The 20108-nt window shown below is 41.5% G+C and overlaps 1 protein-coding gene across 1 annotated transcript in view; it reads right to left on the bottom strand.

Annotated features, from left to right (window-relative positions):
* Positions 1-20108, bottom strand: part of LOC128327785 (golgin subfamily B member 1-like) — a 98630-nt gene that overhangs the window by 63143 nt on the left and 15379 nt on the right. The window contains 8 exon segments of the mRNA XM_053257042.1: positions 2597-2727; positions 4020-4143; positions 4390-4543; positions 14766-14917; positions 15635-15726; positions 17242-17359; positions 18587-18696; positions 18801-19122. Of these exon segments, the coding sequence (XP_053113017.1) occupies positions 2597-2727; positions 4020-4143; positions 4390-4543; positions 14766-14917; positions 15635-15726; positions 17242-17359; positions 18587-18696; positions 18801-19122 (1203 nt within the window).

Below are 20108 nucleotides of genomic sequence, written 5' to 3'. Positions count from 1 at the left end.
TATGTAAGTAGTAGGGGCAACATCAGTTGGTGGCTCCACAACGACTTCCTCCTCCTCCTCCTGGTCAGACTCAAAGTCGGATGAACCAAAGTGGTCAGAGCATGAGGCAGACAGTGAAGGAGGAACTGTAGTCTGAGTCCCCGCCGTTACGCCTTGTGCTTGTGTTGGTGTTTGAGTTTGGGTAGCAACTGAACGTGTTGTGGCAGACTTAGTCTGGGATGCTTGGTGTTGCAGAGATGCAGAAAAGGTCTGGGTAGCAACAGTGACACCTTGTGGACGTGGTGTAATGGGTAATGGTGCAGGTGGGTGTTGAGACACCGGCTCCCATGTCCTATTGGATTCATTAATGCAGGCTGTTAATGGTGGAGAAGAGCCCGCTGGTCATGCTGATGCCGCGTGGGAGAAGTTACACGTGTGCCACATAAGAGGGTTCTGCAGATGGGCGGCTGACAAAGCAGGAGATGGATGGACAAAGGACGACGAGGCTGTCTATGGTCTTGTTTCTGATGGGAGAAATCCCAAAAATGTTGACGTCGATGGAGTGCTCAAGTGTGAGTCAGCAACTTGAGGAGTGCATCTGTTTCCCCTGGAATAAGAATTGAAGCTGCATCAGCATTGTCCCCATCCTCGATGTCGAAGGACGGAGGTGGTGGTCGACATCAAGGAGAAACTTGCCTGGAAATGGAGATCACTGGGGTATGCAGCACTGAAAGAGATTGGCCAGTTACCATCGGTGTGGAAGGTGGGGAAGACAAGATCGGTGTTTGGGCCAGTGACAAAGAGCGGGCCCTCGACACCATGACGGTGGATGTCGAATGCAGGTTCATCAACATCCTAGTCAACTTTGAAAGCTCGATAGCCACAGGAGCCGGGAGGGCAGCTGGAGAGATTAACTGCATGTCCGACGGGGAAGGAGTGCGATCCACCGTCAGGTCAATGAGTTGTTGACGTTTCTAACTCAGCGTTGAAGGACAATCCGAGCTGTGGCGCTTCTGAGGTGTCGACGTTGACAAACCGCTCGTAGTCCCCTGAATATGGAAGTGGCTTTGATGTCAATGTCAACGAATGAGCCCTTTCCCTGCATGTCGACGTGGATTCAGTGGCAGGCAGCTGCTTCGATGTCGAGGTCGACAAATGATCTTTTTCACGACGTGTTGAGGTTGACTCAGCCGTAGGCATTGGCATTGATGGGGACTTCCCTGATGGTATCGGGCTTGATGTCGAAGAAGTGGTCGTGGTTGACATCGAGGACTGCTTCTCAGTCTTTTTCAAGGTGTCGTCTTTGTCCGCTGCTGCAGAGGAGGCCACGGTCGATGTCGAGACCCATTTCTCAGACTTTTTCGAGCCGCCTTTCAAGGAATGCTCTGTGCTAGATCTCGACCTCAGTTGTGTTCTCGACTTAAGGGAAGTCGAAGTTAGAAGACAGAGTCGAGGAAGATCTCAGATGAGTCTTTGTCCTCGATACTGAGGGACCTGGCGTGCCCAGAGTCGAAGGGCTCAGCATGTCATCATAGATCACCACGCGAAGGCGGAGCACCCTGTTTTTCCAAGTCTGCTTGGAAAACCATAAACAGATCTTACATGTGGTGACATTATGTTGTTCGCCCAAGCAGAGAAGGCAAAGATCATGTAAATCCTTAGAGGGGAGTTTGGCTTTACAGCGCTCGCACCTCTTAAAGGATTTCTTTTCTTCAGCCATCACAAAAAAAGAGAGGATAGTCAGGCAGTCCGAGTTAATTTCTAACGTAGTCCGTCAGTCGTTCCAAGGTCAAAAGTGAAGGAGAAAAACATGACAGCCGGTTCGGGTCAAAGGAGAGTGTAGTCCGTCAGCCAGTCCAAGTCAGATAACCATATAAGCTCACGAAAAAACTAAGAGGAACTTCCCGACTAGTGGCAAACCGAAGGTCTAAGCGCTGAGGTGGTAGAAGAACTGAGGAATGTGTGTTCTGCCCGCCTTTAAATAGCACGCACGGGGTGTGGTCAGGACACTTCGACAAGCTTCAGCATAGCTACCACATGGTCCCTGTGCAGGCGCAGAACCCACTTTTTATGGATCTCGACCCAGATCCAAGAGAAATGGTATTATCAGCATATTGATAACACCACACACCTAATCTCTAGACATTCATGTACATGCCAAGAAGTTCCTGGCGACAAAACTCCATATTGTTTTCACAAAGTCAAAAATTCTCTACTTCAAATACTTTCCTCCCATTGTTACAACTCATGTAGTATATCCATTCGATATCATCCACACTTAGCTGTCCTTAGTCTGGAACAGGAGGGCTTGCTTCAGAATAAGGGCTCCTTGCTCCAGCGTTAAGAACACCTGTTCCAGACTAAAGTCAACTGTGAGTGTTATCCATTATCTTTTAAAGATTTAACAACAAAAACAACATGCAGTATTATTAATTACTTTTGGAAAACCAAAACTGATACAGCTTTATGCAGATCCAATAAGACAGCGCAAACCTTTTGCTTTTAGCAAGTTAAAATTCTGCCCTTTTTGCATATCTTCCTGGTATAAAACCTCCTCAATAACACTACAGCACATTTGAAGTCTTTTCCCAGTGTTACCTCCAGTTCTAACACATACCTGCAGAGCTTCCATTCTGCCCTGGAGCTGCAATCTATCTTCAAGGTCCTGACAACGTTCCTCCAAGAAGAGAATTTGTTCTTGCAACTGATTCCTTTCTAATTCCAACTCTTCCACTACAGTCCTTAAACCTATTTAATTCAAAGTACACGTTTTATTAGGGACATCACCCAATATAAAAATATTAGTCAATGAATAGTGGCTGACTTCGAAAGAAAGCTCTAGTGCAGTGACACTGTGTGCGTGCTTCAAGAAAGGGTCAGTTTTCATCAATCTGCCTTTCCCTCTGAAGCCAACTGTGAATCCCAAAATATGCCCTGAGGGTTGCGCAGCCTTCAGGGACATATTTTCAGGAATCACAATCAGCTTCAATGGGAAGGGCAGATTGACAAAGATTGCTCCTTGCCTGAAGTGTGCACACAGCATTAACTACAGCAGACTTCATTACTCTGGATGTCAGCCAATATGATTTAATGGAATAATAAATTAAATCTGCACAAATGTGCATATAGGGCAAGCAATAGTTCTGAATAAGTGTTTTGTTTTTATATGTGACCATGAATGTCACAGGCACATCTTTAAAGAGATGTTCCTTCCTGTATGGAACAGGATGATGAATATCTCAAAGGTGGAGCCTTGTTATCTGTATCTTTTTGTGAACAACTGTATTAAGAACACATTTTTAATAAAATTTGTCTGATTAATCAGGACAACGTTTTTCCTTTGGTTAAAAGCCTTTTAATCAGTTAATCTAACCAATTAATCAACTGAATACCTCAACTCCAACTTTTATTGTCCAACATTATACATCTCACATATAGAGCCAGTTTATACATCATGCAGAATCACAGTTAAAGCTTGGCTCCATCTGACATCCCCACACCTTGGGAGCACATGCTTCCCCACTGCTTTGTTTGCACAAGCCTCCAAGGAACTCATGAGCAGTATTCATGAGCAGCTATGCAGCTAAAATTTACAGTTTTTACTACATCACTCTCCTTGAGATACAAGTGCAGCCTTCTCTGCAGATATAAACTAAACTATCTTAATAAACAAAACACAAAACAGAATTGGAAAACAATGGTTGGTTGTGGTACAAGACATGGAGGTACTTACACAGGAATGACAGGACTAATAAAACTTAAAAATAAATCTTACCATGAATGACAATAACCTCTACTCAGATGGGAGAGCCCAAGATATATACCACGATCAAATTCTAGTTTTGAACCAAAACTAGACAGTTCATTCAGCACGCACATGCTTCAAAATGAAACAAAAAGACAAGCCAAAGGGAAAAAAATATTCAACATAGATACAAACACAGCAACACAACATGGTTTGTTAGTTGAATTTGGAAAACAAAAATACGACAAAACAGATGCTGTGCATGCTTTAATAAACTGTCTAGCGGTTGCCACACCTGCACTAGGCGAAGTGTACTCTGGCCACCAACCTCCCATATTTTCTCCTTCAGCTGAATCAGTGCTATCCAAGGTGACATTCAGCTCTTCATAGCAAGGTTTTCCATCGAAGCCATAATCTCCCTATATGCGAGAAATTAACAACCCATAAAAAACACATTGTAAGATCTAAGACCAGTAACACACTATGCTTGGAAGTCTCCTCAGATTAATGAAAACAAGTCTTCAATACTATTAGGACAAAAATTGCCATAGCTACCTTCAGTGCCCCTCTCCTCACATTAAGACACCATATATATAGAATACAATATGAAGTCTTGCTGCTTATGATAATGCTTAAAATGTGGATTCTTAATGCAACCAACCTACCTGGAGCTTCCTGCTGGACTGGACACTCTTCCTTCTTTCCGGCTGCATCCTTCCAGTCCTTTGACCTGTGGCCAGTTCCTCCTCCAGCTCCTGCTGCCCTGAGACTATGGCTGGATCAGAGCAGCCAGGAAAGAACCAGTCATCCTCAATCAGTTTTGTGCCACAGGAAAGCAATCACACAATCAGACAAACATATTGTATACATTCACAATAGGGATCAGTGATACAGACAAGAGTATGAAGGACTGGAAGGAATAAAAGTTAGAGGTGCACTCCATATCATCATTCACCTTGTGATTTCCACCTCTAGAGCATACAGAAACATGAAGCCATGTAAGGTAAAAGGCACAATTTTTCAAATAAAAAATAATTTTTATATGGATACTGACAAAGAGGGCAGCCACTTATATAACCAAATTAAGCCAAAATTAAGTTTATCATGTTCAAATACAGCTGATGTGTGTGATATACATCACTTCAGCTTATTCGGTTAAACATAAATTTTTATGAAAACGAAACAAGCCTTGCTTATATTTTTAATATTAAAGTGATATCATGTTACATGTAATACGAGGAAGTCACAAGCCTGTATCACAGGCTTGATGCAAACTGGCATCAAGCCGTATCATTTGGTATTAATTAATAAAGACTCATTTGTCAATAACACACAGTACTTTCAGAATACAGCAGCTTAAAATGAATATAGACAATTGCAGCAAGACATGATTATTATTGTTTTAATTTTAAAGGGCATTCCCATCTGTTTTGTGATCAACAAAGCATGTATATGCGAGATATTTCATGTAAAGCAGACAAAAGTCAGCATGAAGAAATGAAGGCAAAGTTGGCTCCATACTTTATTAATTGCTAAAGAATTAACCCAATTGCAAATGTTCACCTTCAACAAATTAACATTCTGTATTCAAAAACAGATTTAACACCTGAATTAGTGTGGTGGAAACCAAATCTGCCCCAATCTAAATTTCATTAACTACACTAGAATGTGGATAAGAATGGAGCAGGTTCAGTGTACCTTCCATATATTTATGAGGGGATTGGTGACTGACATCCAGGGCAGCCTAACAGAGGCACTACATTGCTGATCCCGGTGCTACTCTGCGCTCTTCCTAAAGCATGGAGAGAGTCTTACACAATAGTGCAAATTGTGAGCAACATTCTGTGAAGTTCAATCTCGGCATTAGCAAGTTGCTCGAGCTCCCACACATGTAAAAAGGTAGCCCTGGGGCTGTTGCAAAACTCCTTAAACCAGCACATGGGCCCTTGCTTAGTGCTGCTTCCATTGTTTCCCAGTGCAGCCTTTTACATAGGCAGTAGCCTGCAAATGACAAGCTTGGACTGCGCAGAATGTTGGCTGCTCTTCAGAGCTCCCCTGTGCTCCAGAGTGCTCTGTCAGAATGGAAACATGTGGCTATCAGCAACATGCTTCCACTCTAACAGAGCACTTCTGGAGTGCAAGCAATCTCCCAAAAGTAAGTAAACGTAAACACTAAGCCCTCCTGTGTTTCAGGTAGAGTGTGGAGCAGCTCCCTGTTAGAGGCATGTCCATGTTAAGCTGCACTGGGTGTCAGTCAGTGTCTCCTCATACATTTTTAAGGCGTCCACCTAAGAGTGCAAGTTCTGAATGTGACAAATGAGGTGTTTGAAAATGCATTTTGTAGAAATGGCCTCAGAGATAAGGACTGGCTGTGATGGCTTGTTATCTATACAGATGGAGGCAAAACTGGTTTACTGCTGCACAACATTTGAAAAACTGTCCATACTTAAAATTAGTAGCCAAGATGATGTGAAGTGTCCCTTAGACTGTAAGAACTTGCTGGGGCTGCTGTGCAACTTCAAAGGCAGCCCCAATGGCGTAACAAAGGGGCTGCTGCAGAATGACTTTAAAGGGCTCCTGAGCAGCAGCGCAGCACTCCTTTTCACTTGAAACAATGGAAAGACGCACTGCAAAGCTTCCTAGAAGTGGCTTAAAGTTATTCTGCAGCAGCCCCATTGCTATCCAGTAGGGGCTGCCTTTGAAGTTGTACAGCAACCCCAGTGGCTCCTTACTAGCGAGAGGGGACTGCACATCATGTCCGCCAGTTTCTGTCGAGACTGCAGGACACCCTCTTTCTACATCTGTCAACTGAAACACAACATTGTTTTCTCAGCCTTTACAAATACTGGAACTGGAAAGTAACATCTGGGCCTGAAAGATTTTAATTCATTAACATGGCTTCAAATTTTAAGTATTTTTAAATGGGTAGCTCTAGAATACCTTAGCCTGAACCAGCACCTTTCGGCACGCAGGCACTCCAGTGCAATTTATTGGCATATGGCCATATCTGTTCTTCAGTCACTGCAGCCTCTAATAAGATGTTGGTTAATTCATCTTTAGGTTGTCTGTGGTTGCTCTGCAGGTGCTGAAACATATGCGGTCCTTTGAATGCACAGATATGTCTTCACCACAGAAGGGAAATATTTAACTCATCTATTCAGCACAAGCTACCTCTCCACAGCTGAAGGTAACTCACATAAAAATACAGAAAAACAAGAATATAAAAGCAACAACAAAACAGAAATACCTCCAAATAAAGAAAAACAAAAGAGGAAGAACCAAAGCAGCCAATGCTGCAAACGTGGACATTCTATGAGGTCCTTGGCAATAACCCAGAGCTGGAGCTCCCATTATGGCAGACAGAGCTGTACCAGTGCTTTAATATCTGACACTTGGAAAGCATGACTTGCATGCACAGTGCTTCATCGCGTGATCACAGCTTTTGTTCACGAATGAGTTTTAAGAGATTCCTGCTATTACCACCAGTTTATAAGAAGATGCTTTATGATGGCTTATTCAAAAGTAAACAAGTTCTAAAAATCTTTTCATATTTATGAAGTATCCCATATACAGATTTTAGTTGTCTTCTAAATGTTTTCATGTTTCAGCACTTGCAAATTTAAACATGTTCACACAGCCTAAAGGTGAATGAAATAGCTGCTCTATTAGAAATTATTGGTCTACATTCCAACTAAGAACTGGATATGGGGAGCACACAGAGAGAAGTAATTTCTGTTGTTGTTGTTACCACTCCTTTCTTACACAGCCCCCTGTGCCTCCTCTGGGATATATTTTCAGGAGGTACAGGTGGCTCCAGCGAGGCAATACTTGACTTACAAGCAAAAGGTTGCCGGTTCGGATCCCCACGGGTACTATATCTGGCAGCAGTGATATAGGAAGATGCTGAAAGGCATCATCTCATACTGCGTGGGAGGAGACAATGGTAAATCCCTCCTGTTTTCTACCAAGGAAAATCACAGGGCTCTGTAGGCGCCAGGAGTCGAAATGGACTTGACGGCACACTTTACCTTACAGGTGGCTGCAGAGGGAAGGGAGGATCACTAAAAATCATTCATCCTCTCTTTGTGCATGCAGAAGCCTTCCCTGCGCATAACTGGGTATAGGCCACAGAAAACAATTTGGAAGAATAGATAACTATTCGCCAAGCGTTACAGCATTTTAAAAAATGTGTGAGATAGGAATTTGCCTCCTCAAGTTATGATTATTTTGTTACATGCTCTAAACTTTCACTTTCAAAATCTTCTGGTGGGGAAAAAAGGTTGCTCACCTGTAACTTTTGATCTAGTAGAGATCAGTCGACATCCATAAGAATGGGTACTGTGCCTGTGCAGGACCCTCATGGTAGAATGCCACAGCTCGTCAAGTTGACTGAGCCCGCCCCAACGCCTACAGCGTGCTATTTATAGGCGGACCAGGCACCCTATTCTTCAGTTCTTGGACGACCACCGTGGAAGACAATCATTCAGAATAGGTGAGTTCATTAGCATCGCAGGGGAATAGCATGCACATTCAGTATGCACATAGCGCAGCACTACTGCAGAGGGGTGGTCCGAGAAGGTCTTATGGATGTCACCGGATATCTACCAGATCAAACGTTACAGGTGAACAACCTGTTTATCTGGATTGAAATCCGTTGAGATCCATAAGAATGGGTGTTTAGCTAGCTCCCAAAAGGAGGAGGGTGCAGTAGTAGCTATTGTAACACCCACTTCAAAACACTTCTCCCAAAGCTTGCCTCAACAGCAGAGCACACATCTATGGCATAGTGCCTGACGAAAGTTAACTCAGTAGATAATGTTGCTGCTTTACAGATGTCTGTGAAGGCTACCCCGATAGGTGTGCAGCTGATGAAGTGTAGGCACGAGTAGAGTGTGCCTTGATTGCTTCAGGTGGTTGTCTATTCTGTATCTTGTAGACAGCATGATGAGCAAAACTAGCCATCTAGACATTCTTTGTCTGGAAATGCAGGAGCCTCTCACAGGGCCCTCATGGGTTACTAACAAGCAATTGGTGGTTCTGAAGTCCTCAGTGCGATCCAGGTAATATAAAAGCATCCTCCGCACATCCAAGGAGTGCACTGCACGTTCTAAAGGGGTAGATGGACTCCTGAAGAACATAGGGAGAACAATGTACTGGCTGAGGTGGAAGTCAGACACCACCTTGGGTAGAAAGTCCGGATCCATACGTATTAGCATTTTATCAGAATAAATTCTGGAGTATGGCAAATCTATCTGCAAATCTGTCAATTCACTAATGCGTTTAGCCATATTTAGGGCGAGTAGGAAGGCAGTTTTCAAAGTTACTAGCTTGTTAGAGGCAGAACCCATAGGTTCAAATGGATCCTCCGTCAAAGTTTAAAGGACCACGGATATGCTCCATGGTTTGATGGGTGTGCGGATGGGTGGATACAAATTCACAAGGCCTTTTAGGAAAGCCTTACTATCCATGTGTGAAGAGAGAGTCTTTTCATCATAGGCCAGATCTTTTGAAGATCGCGCTGCTAGATGCACCTTCAAAAATACATTTGCCAGCCCTTGCGATCAGTCAGGTAGAGCAGCACTTCCTTGATTGTGGCCTAGATAGGATGGAAACCATGCATCATTGTGTAGGATTTGAATCAGAGCCATTTGCCCTTATAGTTACACCTGGTGGATGACTTCCTTTGGCTTAGAAGGATCTTACTCAAAAGCCGATTCACCATGCTGTTAGGTGACGTGTGAGAACATCTGGATGCAGTATGCTGCCATTGTCCAGTGTTAAGAGATCTACCTTTTGTGGTAGCCTCTGGTAGCAGTTTCCTGACAGTTTGAGTACCTGTGGAAACCATGGTTGTCTTAACCACCATGGAGTCACCAGGATACCCGATGTTGGGGCAGTCAGAAGACGAGCAACCACTTGGTTGATCAGCAGTCATAGAAGAAACATATACAGGATCTCCTGCTGCCAGTCCAGCTGGAAGGCGTCCCCAAGTGACGCCTTAGTGGATCATGACCTGCCCTGGAGCAGAAACGAGTGCATTTTGTGTTCCCCGAGGTGGCAAAGGGATCCATAATCAGTCTTATCCAACTTGTGAAGAGAGGTGTAATGTATTTTGTCCTGAGTTCTCATTCGTGTTGTTGTTGTTGTAAAACTCGACTTAATTCATCTGCCAGGATGTTGTCCAGGCCCTTTATATGGATGGCTATCGGGTAGATCTGATGTTCCAATGCCATAGTTGTAAGCTGAGCACACAAAAGGACCGAGCAACTGTCCCTCCCTGACAGTTTGTGTAGGCTAGGGCAGTGGTATTGTCTAACTGTACTTGTATAACTTCCCCCTGTAGAAGTGGTAGGAAGGCTTTCATCACCTGGAAGACAGCCAGCAGTTCCAGAAAACTGATATGAAATTGTGCTTGTTGAAGGGTCCACTTGCCCTGAATCTGATGTTCCTCGCAGTGAGTCCCCCAGCCTAGAAGAGAAGTGTCTGTGGTTAACCAGATTGAAAAGGAACCCCTTCCAGCAAATTCATGCCAGTCGATCACCAGGTAAGCGAGCGTAGAACCTAATCTGGGAGCACTAAACACAGGCATTGGCAGTCCACATTCGGGCAGAAGACCGATAGAAACCAAAGTTGTGGTGAAACCAAAGTACATGGACCTGAAGCCCAAAGTGTTGAAGGGGGAGCGGACTTCGAAGAGATCTTTAGGATTTGAAACAATGTCAATGTCAAGCTCGATGTTGATGGCTTTGGTCTTGAAGGAGGAGGCTTAGATGCCAACATAGAAGCTTTCAAAGTAGATGATGAGGTTGCAGGGCGGGGTTCCCCCGATGTTGAAGGGCTTCACACTTCATCATAAATGGCAGCACGAAGCTGCAAGGCCTCATTTTTTCTTGTCTGCTTTGAAAAAGTTAAGAATATCTTGCAAGATGAGACTCTGTGCTCATCTCCCAGGCAGATTAAGCATAGTTCATGGAGATCTTTTGAGGGAAGCTTGGTATTACAGCCCGTGTAACTCCTGAAGCTCCGTTTCTCTGCAGTTATTTTAGGGATATCCAAAATCATAGTCAAAGTCCGTTTCCAAATTAGAAAAAACACCAGAGAAGTCCAGAAGCCGTTTACAAGTAAAAAAACAGACAAACAGTCTGTTATATTTTATTTTACATATGAACTCAGAAGGAAGAACTTTACCGACAAGTGACAGCCCAAGGACTGAACGCAACAGCGGTTGGAAAAGAACTGAAGAACAGGGCGCCCAGTCTGCCTTTAAATAGCATGCTATAAGCATGGGGGTGGGGCTCGGTCGCCTCAACGAGCTGCAGCATTCTACCACGGATCTCTCTCAATGGATCTCAATCCAGATCGGATCATTTTAAGGTTTTGAATCAATCATTTCACTTATGCATGTAACCTTTATCACATCAGATATCTATCAACAGATATCTGATATATAAGATATATAAACTTAGAGCTGTGATAGATGAAACATGCGATCTCTTGGTTTATATCAAATAGTGCCCTACTGTAACAAACTCTGGGCATGATCCAGTAAAGGTTAAGCACTTTTGTTTCATTGATTTTATTGGGAAAGCTTAGCTAGGTTCAAGATGCAACATTTTAAAAGAGAGTTGAAAGTGGTTTGGGAGAGACTTCACTTCCAATGGGACATACGTGTGCATGTGTGTGCATGCACACACTCACTTCTTTTGTCCCACAGCTTCTGCAAATTTTGGAAACAACACAAAGCCAGAGGCAAAAGTAGCATGAGTGTACATACCATGAACAGCAATCCCTTTTTCAAAACATGTTAAACTCTCTTTTAAATATTGTTTCCAGAGTTAAGTTTCTGGCTTTGGAACAAAATGCATTCTAAAAATGCTCAACTTTCATAGGATTAATGCCCCGAGTTTGCTACTAGACCCAATGACACAGACCTTACACTTACATTAAGCCCTATTCTAAGAGCTTTGCAGAAGGGTACATATTAATAATTTTCATTGCAGGACCACATCCTAAAATGGCAGGTTGAGTTGTTCTCAGAAAATAATAAAAATTATGTCTGATACCCTTTTAATATGAATGATTTTTTGAGATGTATTGGGCCAGTTCAGACATCACATGGAACCAGGGTTAAAGTGTGATATCCCCGAACCTCAGGAGCACATATTCCCACCCCCATCCCTACACAAGTGTATATTTCCAACTGGTTACAATAAACCAAGATGAGAAGAGACATCCAAAGCAACAGATCTTGGTTTATTCTCAATTACTTACTTGAAATAAACTATGATCTGTAACTGACTTTAAATCTTGATTATAAATTGCCATTTATTTCAAGTAATTAGATTAGAATGAACCAAGATCAGTCAGTTCCAACATCATGACCTTTTGGTAACCTAAACTGGAAGATGCCCACATGATCAGGGGATGAAGGGGCACACACTCCCAAGGCTCAAAGATATTGCATGGGACTATGGTTCTGTGTGACATCTGAACTGGCCCTTAGCCTAATATTGATTCAAGTTTCTGCTCCCCAAGTGTTAATTTGCTTCTTCAATAACTCCATTTATTTTTCATTCAGAAAATAATCTCCAAAGAAAAAGTAAGGGAATAATCTCATTTTTAACAGTGAAAATATGACTGGTTATAAACTGCAGTTGCCAGGTAAATATGGAGTCAGCTATTAGTACAAAAAAGGATGAAGACAATGGTTCAAGTAAAGACAAATGAAAAAAGAGGCATTGCAAAGAGGAAGAAAATAGTTAACACACAGCATTTGTTACATATGCATCTAAAAAAATAAAACAAAAACCACACAGCACCAAACAGCTGCTATGATATACTGCTGTAGATTCCCCCCAAACAGCATTTATAGAGGAAAATCAGCAACAGTACATTATGAGCTGTTGTGGCTGCAGAATCCTGCATGCACAAAACTGATGGGAAACTATGTTCTTAGTGGCTGACCAAATCGCAGTGTAGGTTAGGAGTGGAGGGGGAAGGGACAACAAGTACTCATCAGATTTAACCGCAAAAGGGGGAGAAAACAAACAGAAAGGTCATGCTGAACCCAAGTCAAAAATGCAAAATTAAATACTGATCAGACTTCACAGGAAGTTCAACATTTGACTACATTAATGCATATGGGATCAAACAGAATATAGGGCAACATCCCAACTAGTCAGTCTTGACTAAATAACACTGAAGTCAATTAGAAAAGTAAATCAAGAGTAACTTAACTACTGTTAATCTCAATGGAACTTAGTCATGACCAACTTAGTCTGGATGCCTACTAACATTTCAGAATCCAAACTCCCTTAGTTGGCCATCACAGTCTGAATGTAGATGAGTTCTGGCCAAAGGTGCAATATATAGTACAGTATATGCATACAGCAGATTAATGCATACTCATGAAGTCCAACCATTTGGACCCCATATATATAAATTCTCACCCACTAAGAAAATAAATTGTATATGATGAGAGTTTTTGGATCTATTTAATGAGCATGAAATAAAATGCAAAAATAGCTAAATAGCATTTATCTAATGATCAGGAATGGAGATCAGAAATATGGCAATCTATGTCTTCACAAGTTTATGGGTTTGCAGTGTCCCTATATATTACATAATTAGTCCTTGCTTAGATTTTTCACGTGGAAAAACCTTGAATATTCACAAGATAAATGTGGGAGTTATGTACTTCATTTATTTCATTTTAAACCTATAAATCTGTCTGGATAACAGCAGCATTCAATGAGAAGCTCCAGAATGCATGTAAAGCTTGCTCTGCAACGTTTCCTGTCCTTTAACAACATCTGTCCAATGTTGCAGCTTTTCAAACACTTTCAAACTATCAGTAAATATAAATAACCAACTCAGAATTTCAGTATGCTCAAGGTCTAGGCTACTGTTCTCACTACTGCAACTCAGCTGTTCAAATAAAGCCTTTAACATAATTCCAAATAATGATCCTAATCATGAGCATTTAGTCCAAAATAATATGCCAGATGTCTGAAAACCATGTATAATTATGGAAATTCATATGATATTCCTGAACATATCCCTAATGCCAGGAGGTTAAATCCTACATTCTAATTATGAAATAGATATAGTGTCCTTGTGGCAGTCTCCCTTCCCAGCACCTGCATAGCATTACACAGTGGACTTATTCAGAGCAAAGCATAATGGACTAATTCAGAATGGAACTGCCACAGGGACTGCAAAAAAATCCTTTGCACTAGATCATAAGGAAGACTGGAATGGCTCTGGACCTCCTGCACCCAACATTTGTAAAATGCAGTGGAATTTAACTTCTTTTTGGTAGCCCTATAGGCAGACTGAAAGCTCACTCCACTTACCATCCACCATAAGTCATTTTAGCTGCAGAGTTAGGAGAAAGCGGAGTTAAATCTAAGTCTTAGGATCAGATTGTCCAATAAAGCAGGCCAGGGGTGGGAAGAATTATATTTATTTTTGTGTGTGCCCAGAGGCCTTGGGAGCTACCAGATAACATGGCGGCTTGGGGAGACAGAGCCAGTCACAAAATGGCAGCTTGTACAAAAAATCTACAGACTGTGGAATTTTCACATCAGCCCCCTGAATTCCAGGAGAACTTTGCTACAGGGCAGGAGGGGAGCAAGAGACATTGCTTTGTGGGGGAAGAAATTGGAGAGAAATTAATGGGGGAGAAAGTAAAGGCAAACCTAAAAATTCGAAGACAGAGAGAGATTTAAAATGGTATTGTCATTCCAATCAGATTTGCAGTACTGACTGGAAAGGAAAGGAGGGAGAAGCAGGCTCTAAAACCTGCAAAGCTACTTCATACAAGTCCAGGAGCTACCAATAGTCTTGAACTACTTAATGTCCACTCCTGAATAAGGCAACAGCAACAATCAAGTGCTGCTAGATATCCATGTGCATGACTCTCACTTGATTGTAAGAATAAGTTATAGAGGATATAATTTTTGCATGAAATTGTCAATTTGTTTCCAGTATTTGACAAGCTAAGGAAATGGTCTTGCGTCATCTCAAATGCATTCGCTCACCTTCTCTCTCCTCTTCAATTTGTGCCATTCTGAGAGCCATAGCAGATTTCTCCTCTCTGATTTGATTGTGTGTATCCTCAGATTCAGTTATAAGATCTTGCCATTCCAAAAGCTGACTCTGCAGTTCATCCACGCTGCCGGATTCACTAGTCTGAAACAAGTGAAGTTGGGACATGAAAATACTATAATTTATTAAAGCCTTTTGAAAGCAGAGTAACCTGGTAATCAGCAGCTCTGTCTGAATGAAGTTCTCTTATACATACTTAGAAGATCAAGAAATATATTTTACATAAAATATTCAGTTTAGGAAGGAAAGAAAAATTGAAATTAGAGGATATTCTAAAATTAAATTGTAAATCTATTACAATTTGAGGGCAAATTTGTCTTCAAACAATCATGGACAGATAAAAACCACCACGAAGTATGGTTTCATGCTACATGGTCCCCAGTAGTAACCACAGTCTGTCTTTAAAAACCCACTTGTAATTATCTGCTACATCCATTTGTGATCCATTTTTAAAAACTAAAAATTAAAAATTAAAAAATTAAAATTAAAGTTTTAAAAATTAAAAAGGAACTGAAGATAGATACAGGAGCCCACACATCTTGAAACACTCCAGCTAATTGGTTCAGATGAATTGTAAGAGAGTGTAAATTGAACTGTTTAGAATAGGCTTTCTTCTGATTTGGAAGCTGAGCAGCACTAGGCATGACAAACAAGGGCTCAGCATAATATTAGATACAGAATAGCAAAACTCTTCAAATAATTTTCAGCATAACACGTTTTAAATGGTTTCTCAGTGCTGTATTATACTAAATTTAAGTATTTCTGCTAATAAAAGTTCAGTTAACCACAACAGCACCAGACCTGTGAAGCTGCCCTCTTCGTAACTTGTTCAAGATCAGCTTGCAATTTCCGCTGCTGTTCTTCATAGACTTCCAGTTTAGTCAGCAATTCTTCTGCAAAGGCAATTACTTGGTTGTTTACCAGAAAATATTCAGTACGACAAGTGTAATGTAGGGAAAATCTAAGTTCAAACTCCGATTACAGAAATATTTGGTGTAAGCATGCTCTCCAGAAGTCAATGCAACTCAGCACTAGAAAAGTATATCCAAATAGATTTATCTGTATCACAAGAAATAGTGGCTGACATACTGTGCAAGAGTACTTCAGCCTGGCAACGTTGTGTTTGCGCAATTTGTGTTAAACAGCAGTAAGACCATTCTTTCACATGCGCTTACTCTTGTGTGGCACCATCTGTGCAGCTTACACAAAATGCATGAACACAACATTACTAAGCTGACGTACTCTTGCACAGTACATCAGTCACTTTCAGCATGATCCTCGCATTACTGGTTGCGTCCTCTAATCCTTAATGGCCTCATTAAGGACACAGATGTGCACAGCTGGACTTTTAATCTTTTGCTGACCAAACAGCACCATGTACTGCATCACAAACTGCTTGTAAACATGGGGAAGTTTAAACATCAGTTATATGTGTAGCACTCCTGCTTGGGTGCTTCTTCAGATAATTGTCTTGTATGCACCTTTGAATTAAAGGGAGAGAAAAAGATTAGACTTGTATCCTAGCCAAATTTACTTACAAGTACCAATAAAATAAACTGAACTTAATATTCATGTAAACATGGTTCAGATCATACGGCAAATAAAAATACCAAAGCATTATATTCATATGAAGCCAAATAAGAATGTTTAATGAAGGTGTCTGCTTCACAAGATAAGACATCACTGACACTGTTTTCTCCTTGTCATCTTCCTTTGTAAACTTAATCATACTAGGCCATCTTCAGTTTAACTTAGTTTTGAGAGAAAGAAAACTATGGATGGCATGGTTTGGGGTGGGATGAGGGGAAATCAAGTAACAATCTCTCAGAACCAACGTGGGTCTGGAATGCACCAGACCTTATCACAGCACCCAATATGAGCCTGCAGTGTCCATAGTTGTATGAATAAATGTAGTACCCATTGCACTGGGAGACCTACTGCAGCTCCTGATGAGACTCCCTCCCACCACTGTAGTAAGCTAGCAAAAAGGAAGGCAATGGAGAAGTGTACAGAGGGCAAATTGGATAAGAATTTAACATCGGAATCCTATTTTGTGTGGAAAATAATGTGTGAATAGGGCTATATACACAGAATCAATGTGTGGCACCATTTCCTACACAGGACCTCCATGTTGGCAAAAGAAAAATATAATAGCCATTTTACACCCTTATGAACTAACAAAAGCTCATTCAACACATGATTTCCACCTGATAGTTGTTTAAATTGAATTTCACATATCCTGCACACTTTTATTTGCTTACTGGTAGTGCTAACTTGTTGTTTGAAGTCTTATTACATGGAGAAATGAACAATTAAATTGAAACCCTGAATTTTCTTTTTCCACATTATGTCAGGATACACCCTCTCTTCAAAATCAAATAAGACAGAGAAATCTTATCACTATTTACCATTCTGAGACTTAAGTTCAGAAAATGATTGCAATGTAGACTGTAGGTCTTCTTTTTCCTGTTCCAATTCTGAAATCTGTTTGTGTAAGGCAGTTATATCATTATTCTTTGATGTAACCTACACACAAAAAGAAGAATGGATAATTCTTTACAATAGATACTGTAGGTGTGCCAATTAAGGCAAATTGAATCCAAAAATCTAAGAATGTCTAATACAATATACCATTCTGGAGTAACAGCATTTCTAAATTGCAATGGTATACTGTTAATTATGCTAGGCATTTCACAAGTTTAATAAACTATACTACACTAAAGCATTCAATTACTTATAGTATATCAAGTACATTTTAAATATATTTCTGTGTGTCTATTTTAAGTAGGCACTTTGGCATCACATTTCAGCATTACAGAACCACATGCTATGTGGTAGTGATGGTCATCTATTATGCCATACCCTGATTCAGCCCTGCCCCAACAAGTTTAATCTGGAGGGCACCAAGCCATGGCAGCCAAGGAGGAGGCAGCTGTCCCAGGAAAGAGCAAAAGAGTGGGCTGGTGCTGCTCCATCACCATGACAGCAGAAAAATGCCATGCCCAAGAAGGGCCAGATGTCTCATGGAGCTTCCCCGTAAGAACAAAGGGCTGGTTGTCACTCTCAAACTCCCACCAAAAGTTGGGCAGAGAAGGCACGCGTGCTCTTGATACTCAGTTATCTGGGCAGTGAAAATGTTGGGCGGTGGACCGGGAAGTGATCATGTGCTAAGGGCAATTGTCATTGGTCAACGCAGGCAGCTAACCTCCGCCACCCTAGAACATATCTAAGATCACCGATGTCAGTTGCCTGCACTGACCAACGATTCACTTCTCACACATGATCACTTCTCAGTCCTTCACCCAACATTTTCACCACCCAGATGATCGAGTATAGAGAGTGTGCACACCCCCTTCTCCCAAATTTCAGGGACACTTTGATAATGAGAACCAGTCCAAAGAGTGTGCACAGTTTGCCTGTTTAAAGGCCAACACAGTCAAGAGTAGGATAGTAGCACCCTGGGAGCAGAGCAAGGGCTTAGCCTTGAGGGAATGAAGGAGGAGCAAGTGCAGCTAACCTCCTTCCCACCCCACAACTGAGTGCGCAGGCAAGATGGGCAATCAAGGAGGAATCAGGGGTGATACATTAGGCTGTGGTGAATATACCACCCACCCGCCTCCACTAAACAGAATAACTGGAGGCACCAGGAGTTCTAAGATCAGCATGAGCCTTCCCTGTGAATGTATCTGAAGAAGCCCTTCCCAACTAGAAGCTTATAGATGCAAAGAACTGAACTGTAAAGGTTTTACGCACTTTTTTTAGCTCATCTTCAAGCTGCTTGATTTTTGATTTGGACCAAGCTTTTATCTTAAGGAACCTAGCTTCTGATTTGCTGGCCTCTTCTGTTTTCAGTTTTGCTTGAGCTTAAACAAACAAGCATCTCGGTTATCATTCAGAATTATTGCAAAAATGCTTTTATAAGAAGCATTGAAGGCTAGCCTCAGGATAGGTAGTTTTAGTAGGATACCTTCTAGTTGTTCCATCTTTTGTTTAATTACAGCATCTATATCAACAGTTTGCTCCAAATCACTTTGTCCATAGGTACTTAATTTTGCCACTTTATTCTGAAGCTGAATCAGGGTATGATCTTTTTCCTGAAGCTCAGTTTCATGTTTCTCTTGGATCTCTTGCATGTCAGCATTATGTTTCTCTTTGACTTTTTTCATTTCGATCTCATGTTTCTCCATCATGTCTTTCAGTTGAGCTCGCATTACATGCTTTTCCGCATCCAGTTTGGACTGGAGGTTATCTTTCTCCAACTGAAGGCGTTTCAATTGTTCATCAATTTCCTGGATCAAATGATATTTCAAATAAACAGAGATGCAATTCCCTTTTTTATTGCATGAAAAGGGTTTCCCTTACAAACAGACACACACACTCAGAAGTCATCAGTATCAAATAGCTCTGCCATGAAAATACCCAAGGTCCTATACTCTCAGGTAAGAATTGCACTTAGAGATGTCACCAGATTCTATTCCAGCAAGCATTCAGGCCAAAATCCTAGAGCCAACTGGGCCTGTAGTGAATCTATTCCAAAAATAACTGAAGGCCAGCCCAACGCCACAGAAGATCCTCACCTTATATATCCTGAGCCTTCTGATGGAGATACCACCTTCCCTTCCCTAGGTCAGAGGCCCTGGAGCATGTAAAAAAAGCATACTAAACCTCTTTGTGCAAGCCCAGAGAGGACTGTGGAATACACTCCAGATTCCAGGATCAACTTCAATTTTCATGAAGAGAGCAACTGAACCATTCCAATGCTGCATCATTCTGTACCACTTGGGTCATTTTCAGATGACCAAAAAATGCTGCCAAGCCTAATTTTTAGCACTATCGTAACACTAAGCCCCAACACCAGTGATGTAACATACTGCCCCCATGTCAGAGACTAATAGAGAAATTCTGATGCACAGAGAGAGCCTCTTTGCTATTGTTACACTTCAGTTACAATAGGAGAGATCTGCCCAACAGCACTGGAGAGATGAAAAACACAAGATTCAAATGTAAAAAATACAGAAACATTTAAATGGTTTAACAAAATGGCACTACAACGGAGAGGAGAGGAATTTGCAGACATTTCAACTATTTTAAAAGGAATATAGGAGCACCACAGCAGGGGATCATTCAGCCATAAAAGATTTTTCTGTAATAATTAAATATTTCCAACAAATAAAATGATCTAAAATTTCACATGACATGGGGAGGCAGGAGACCATTTTGTTTAATCACACTTAACCAGCACTTGCTTTATGTAAACAAATGCTTTATTTTGTAA

Source organism: Hemicordylus capensis, chromosome 1 (assembly GCF_027244095.1).
Source record: "Hemicordylus capensis ecotype Gifberg chromosome 1, rHemCap1.1.pri, whole genome shotgun sequence".
Taxonomy (NCBI): Eukaryota; Metazoa; Chordata; class Lepidosauria; order Squamata; family Cordylidae; genus Hemicordylus; species Hemicordylus capensis.
Note: the sequence above shows the minus strand (reverse complement) of the source record. Positions and strands in the feature narration are given on the sequence as shown.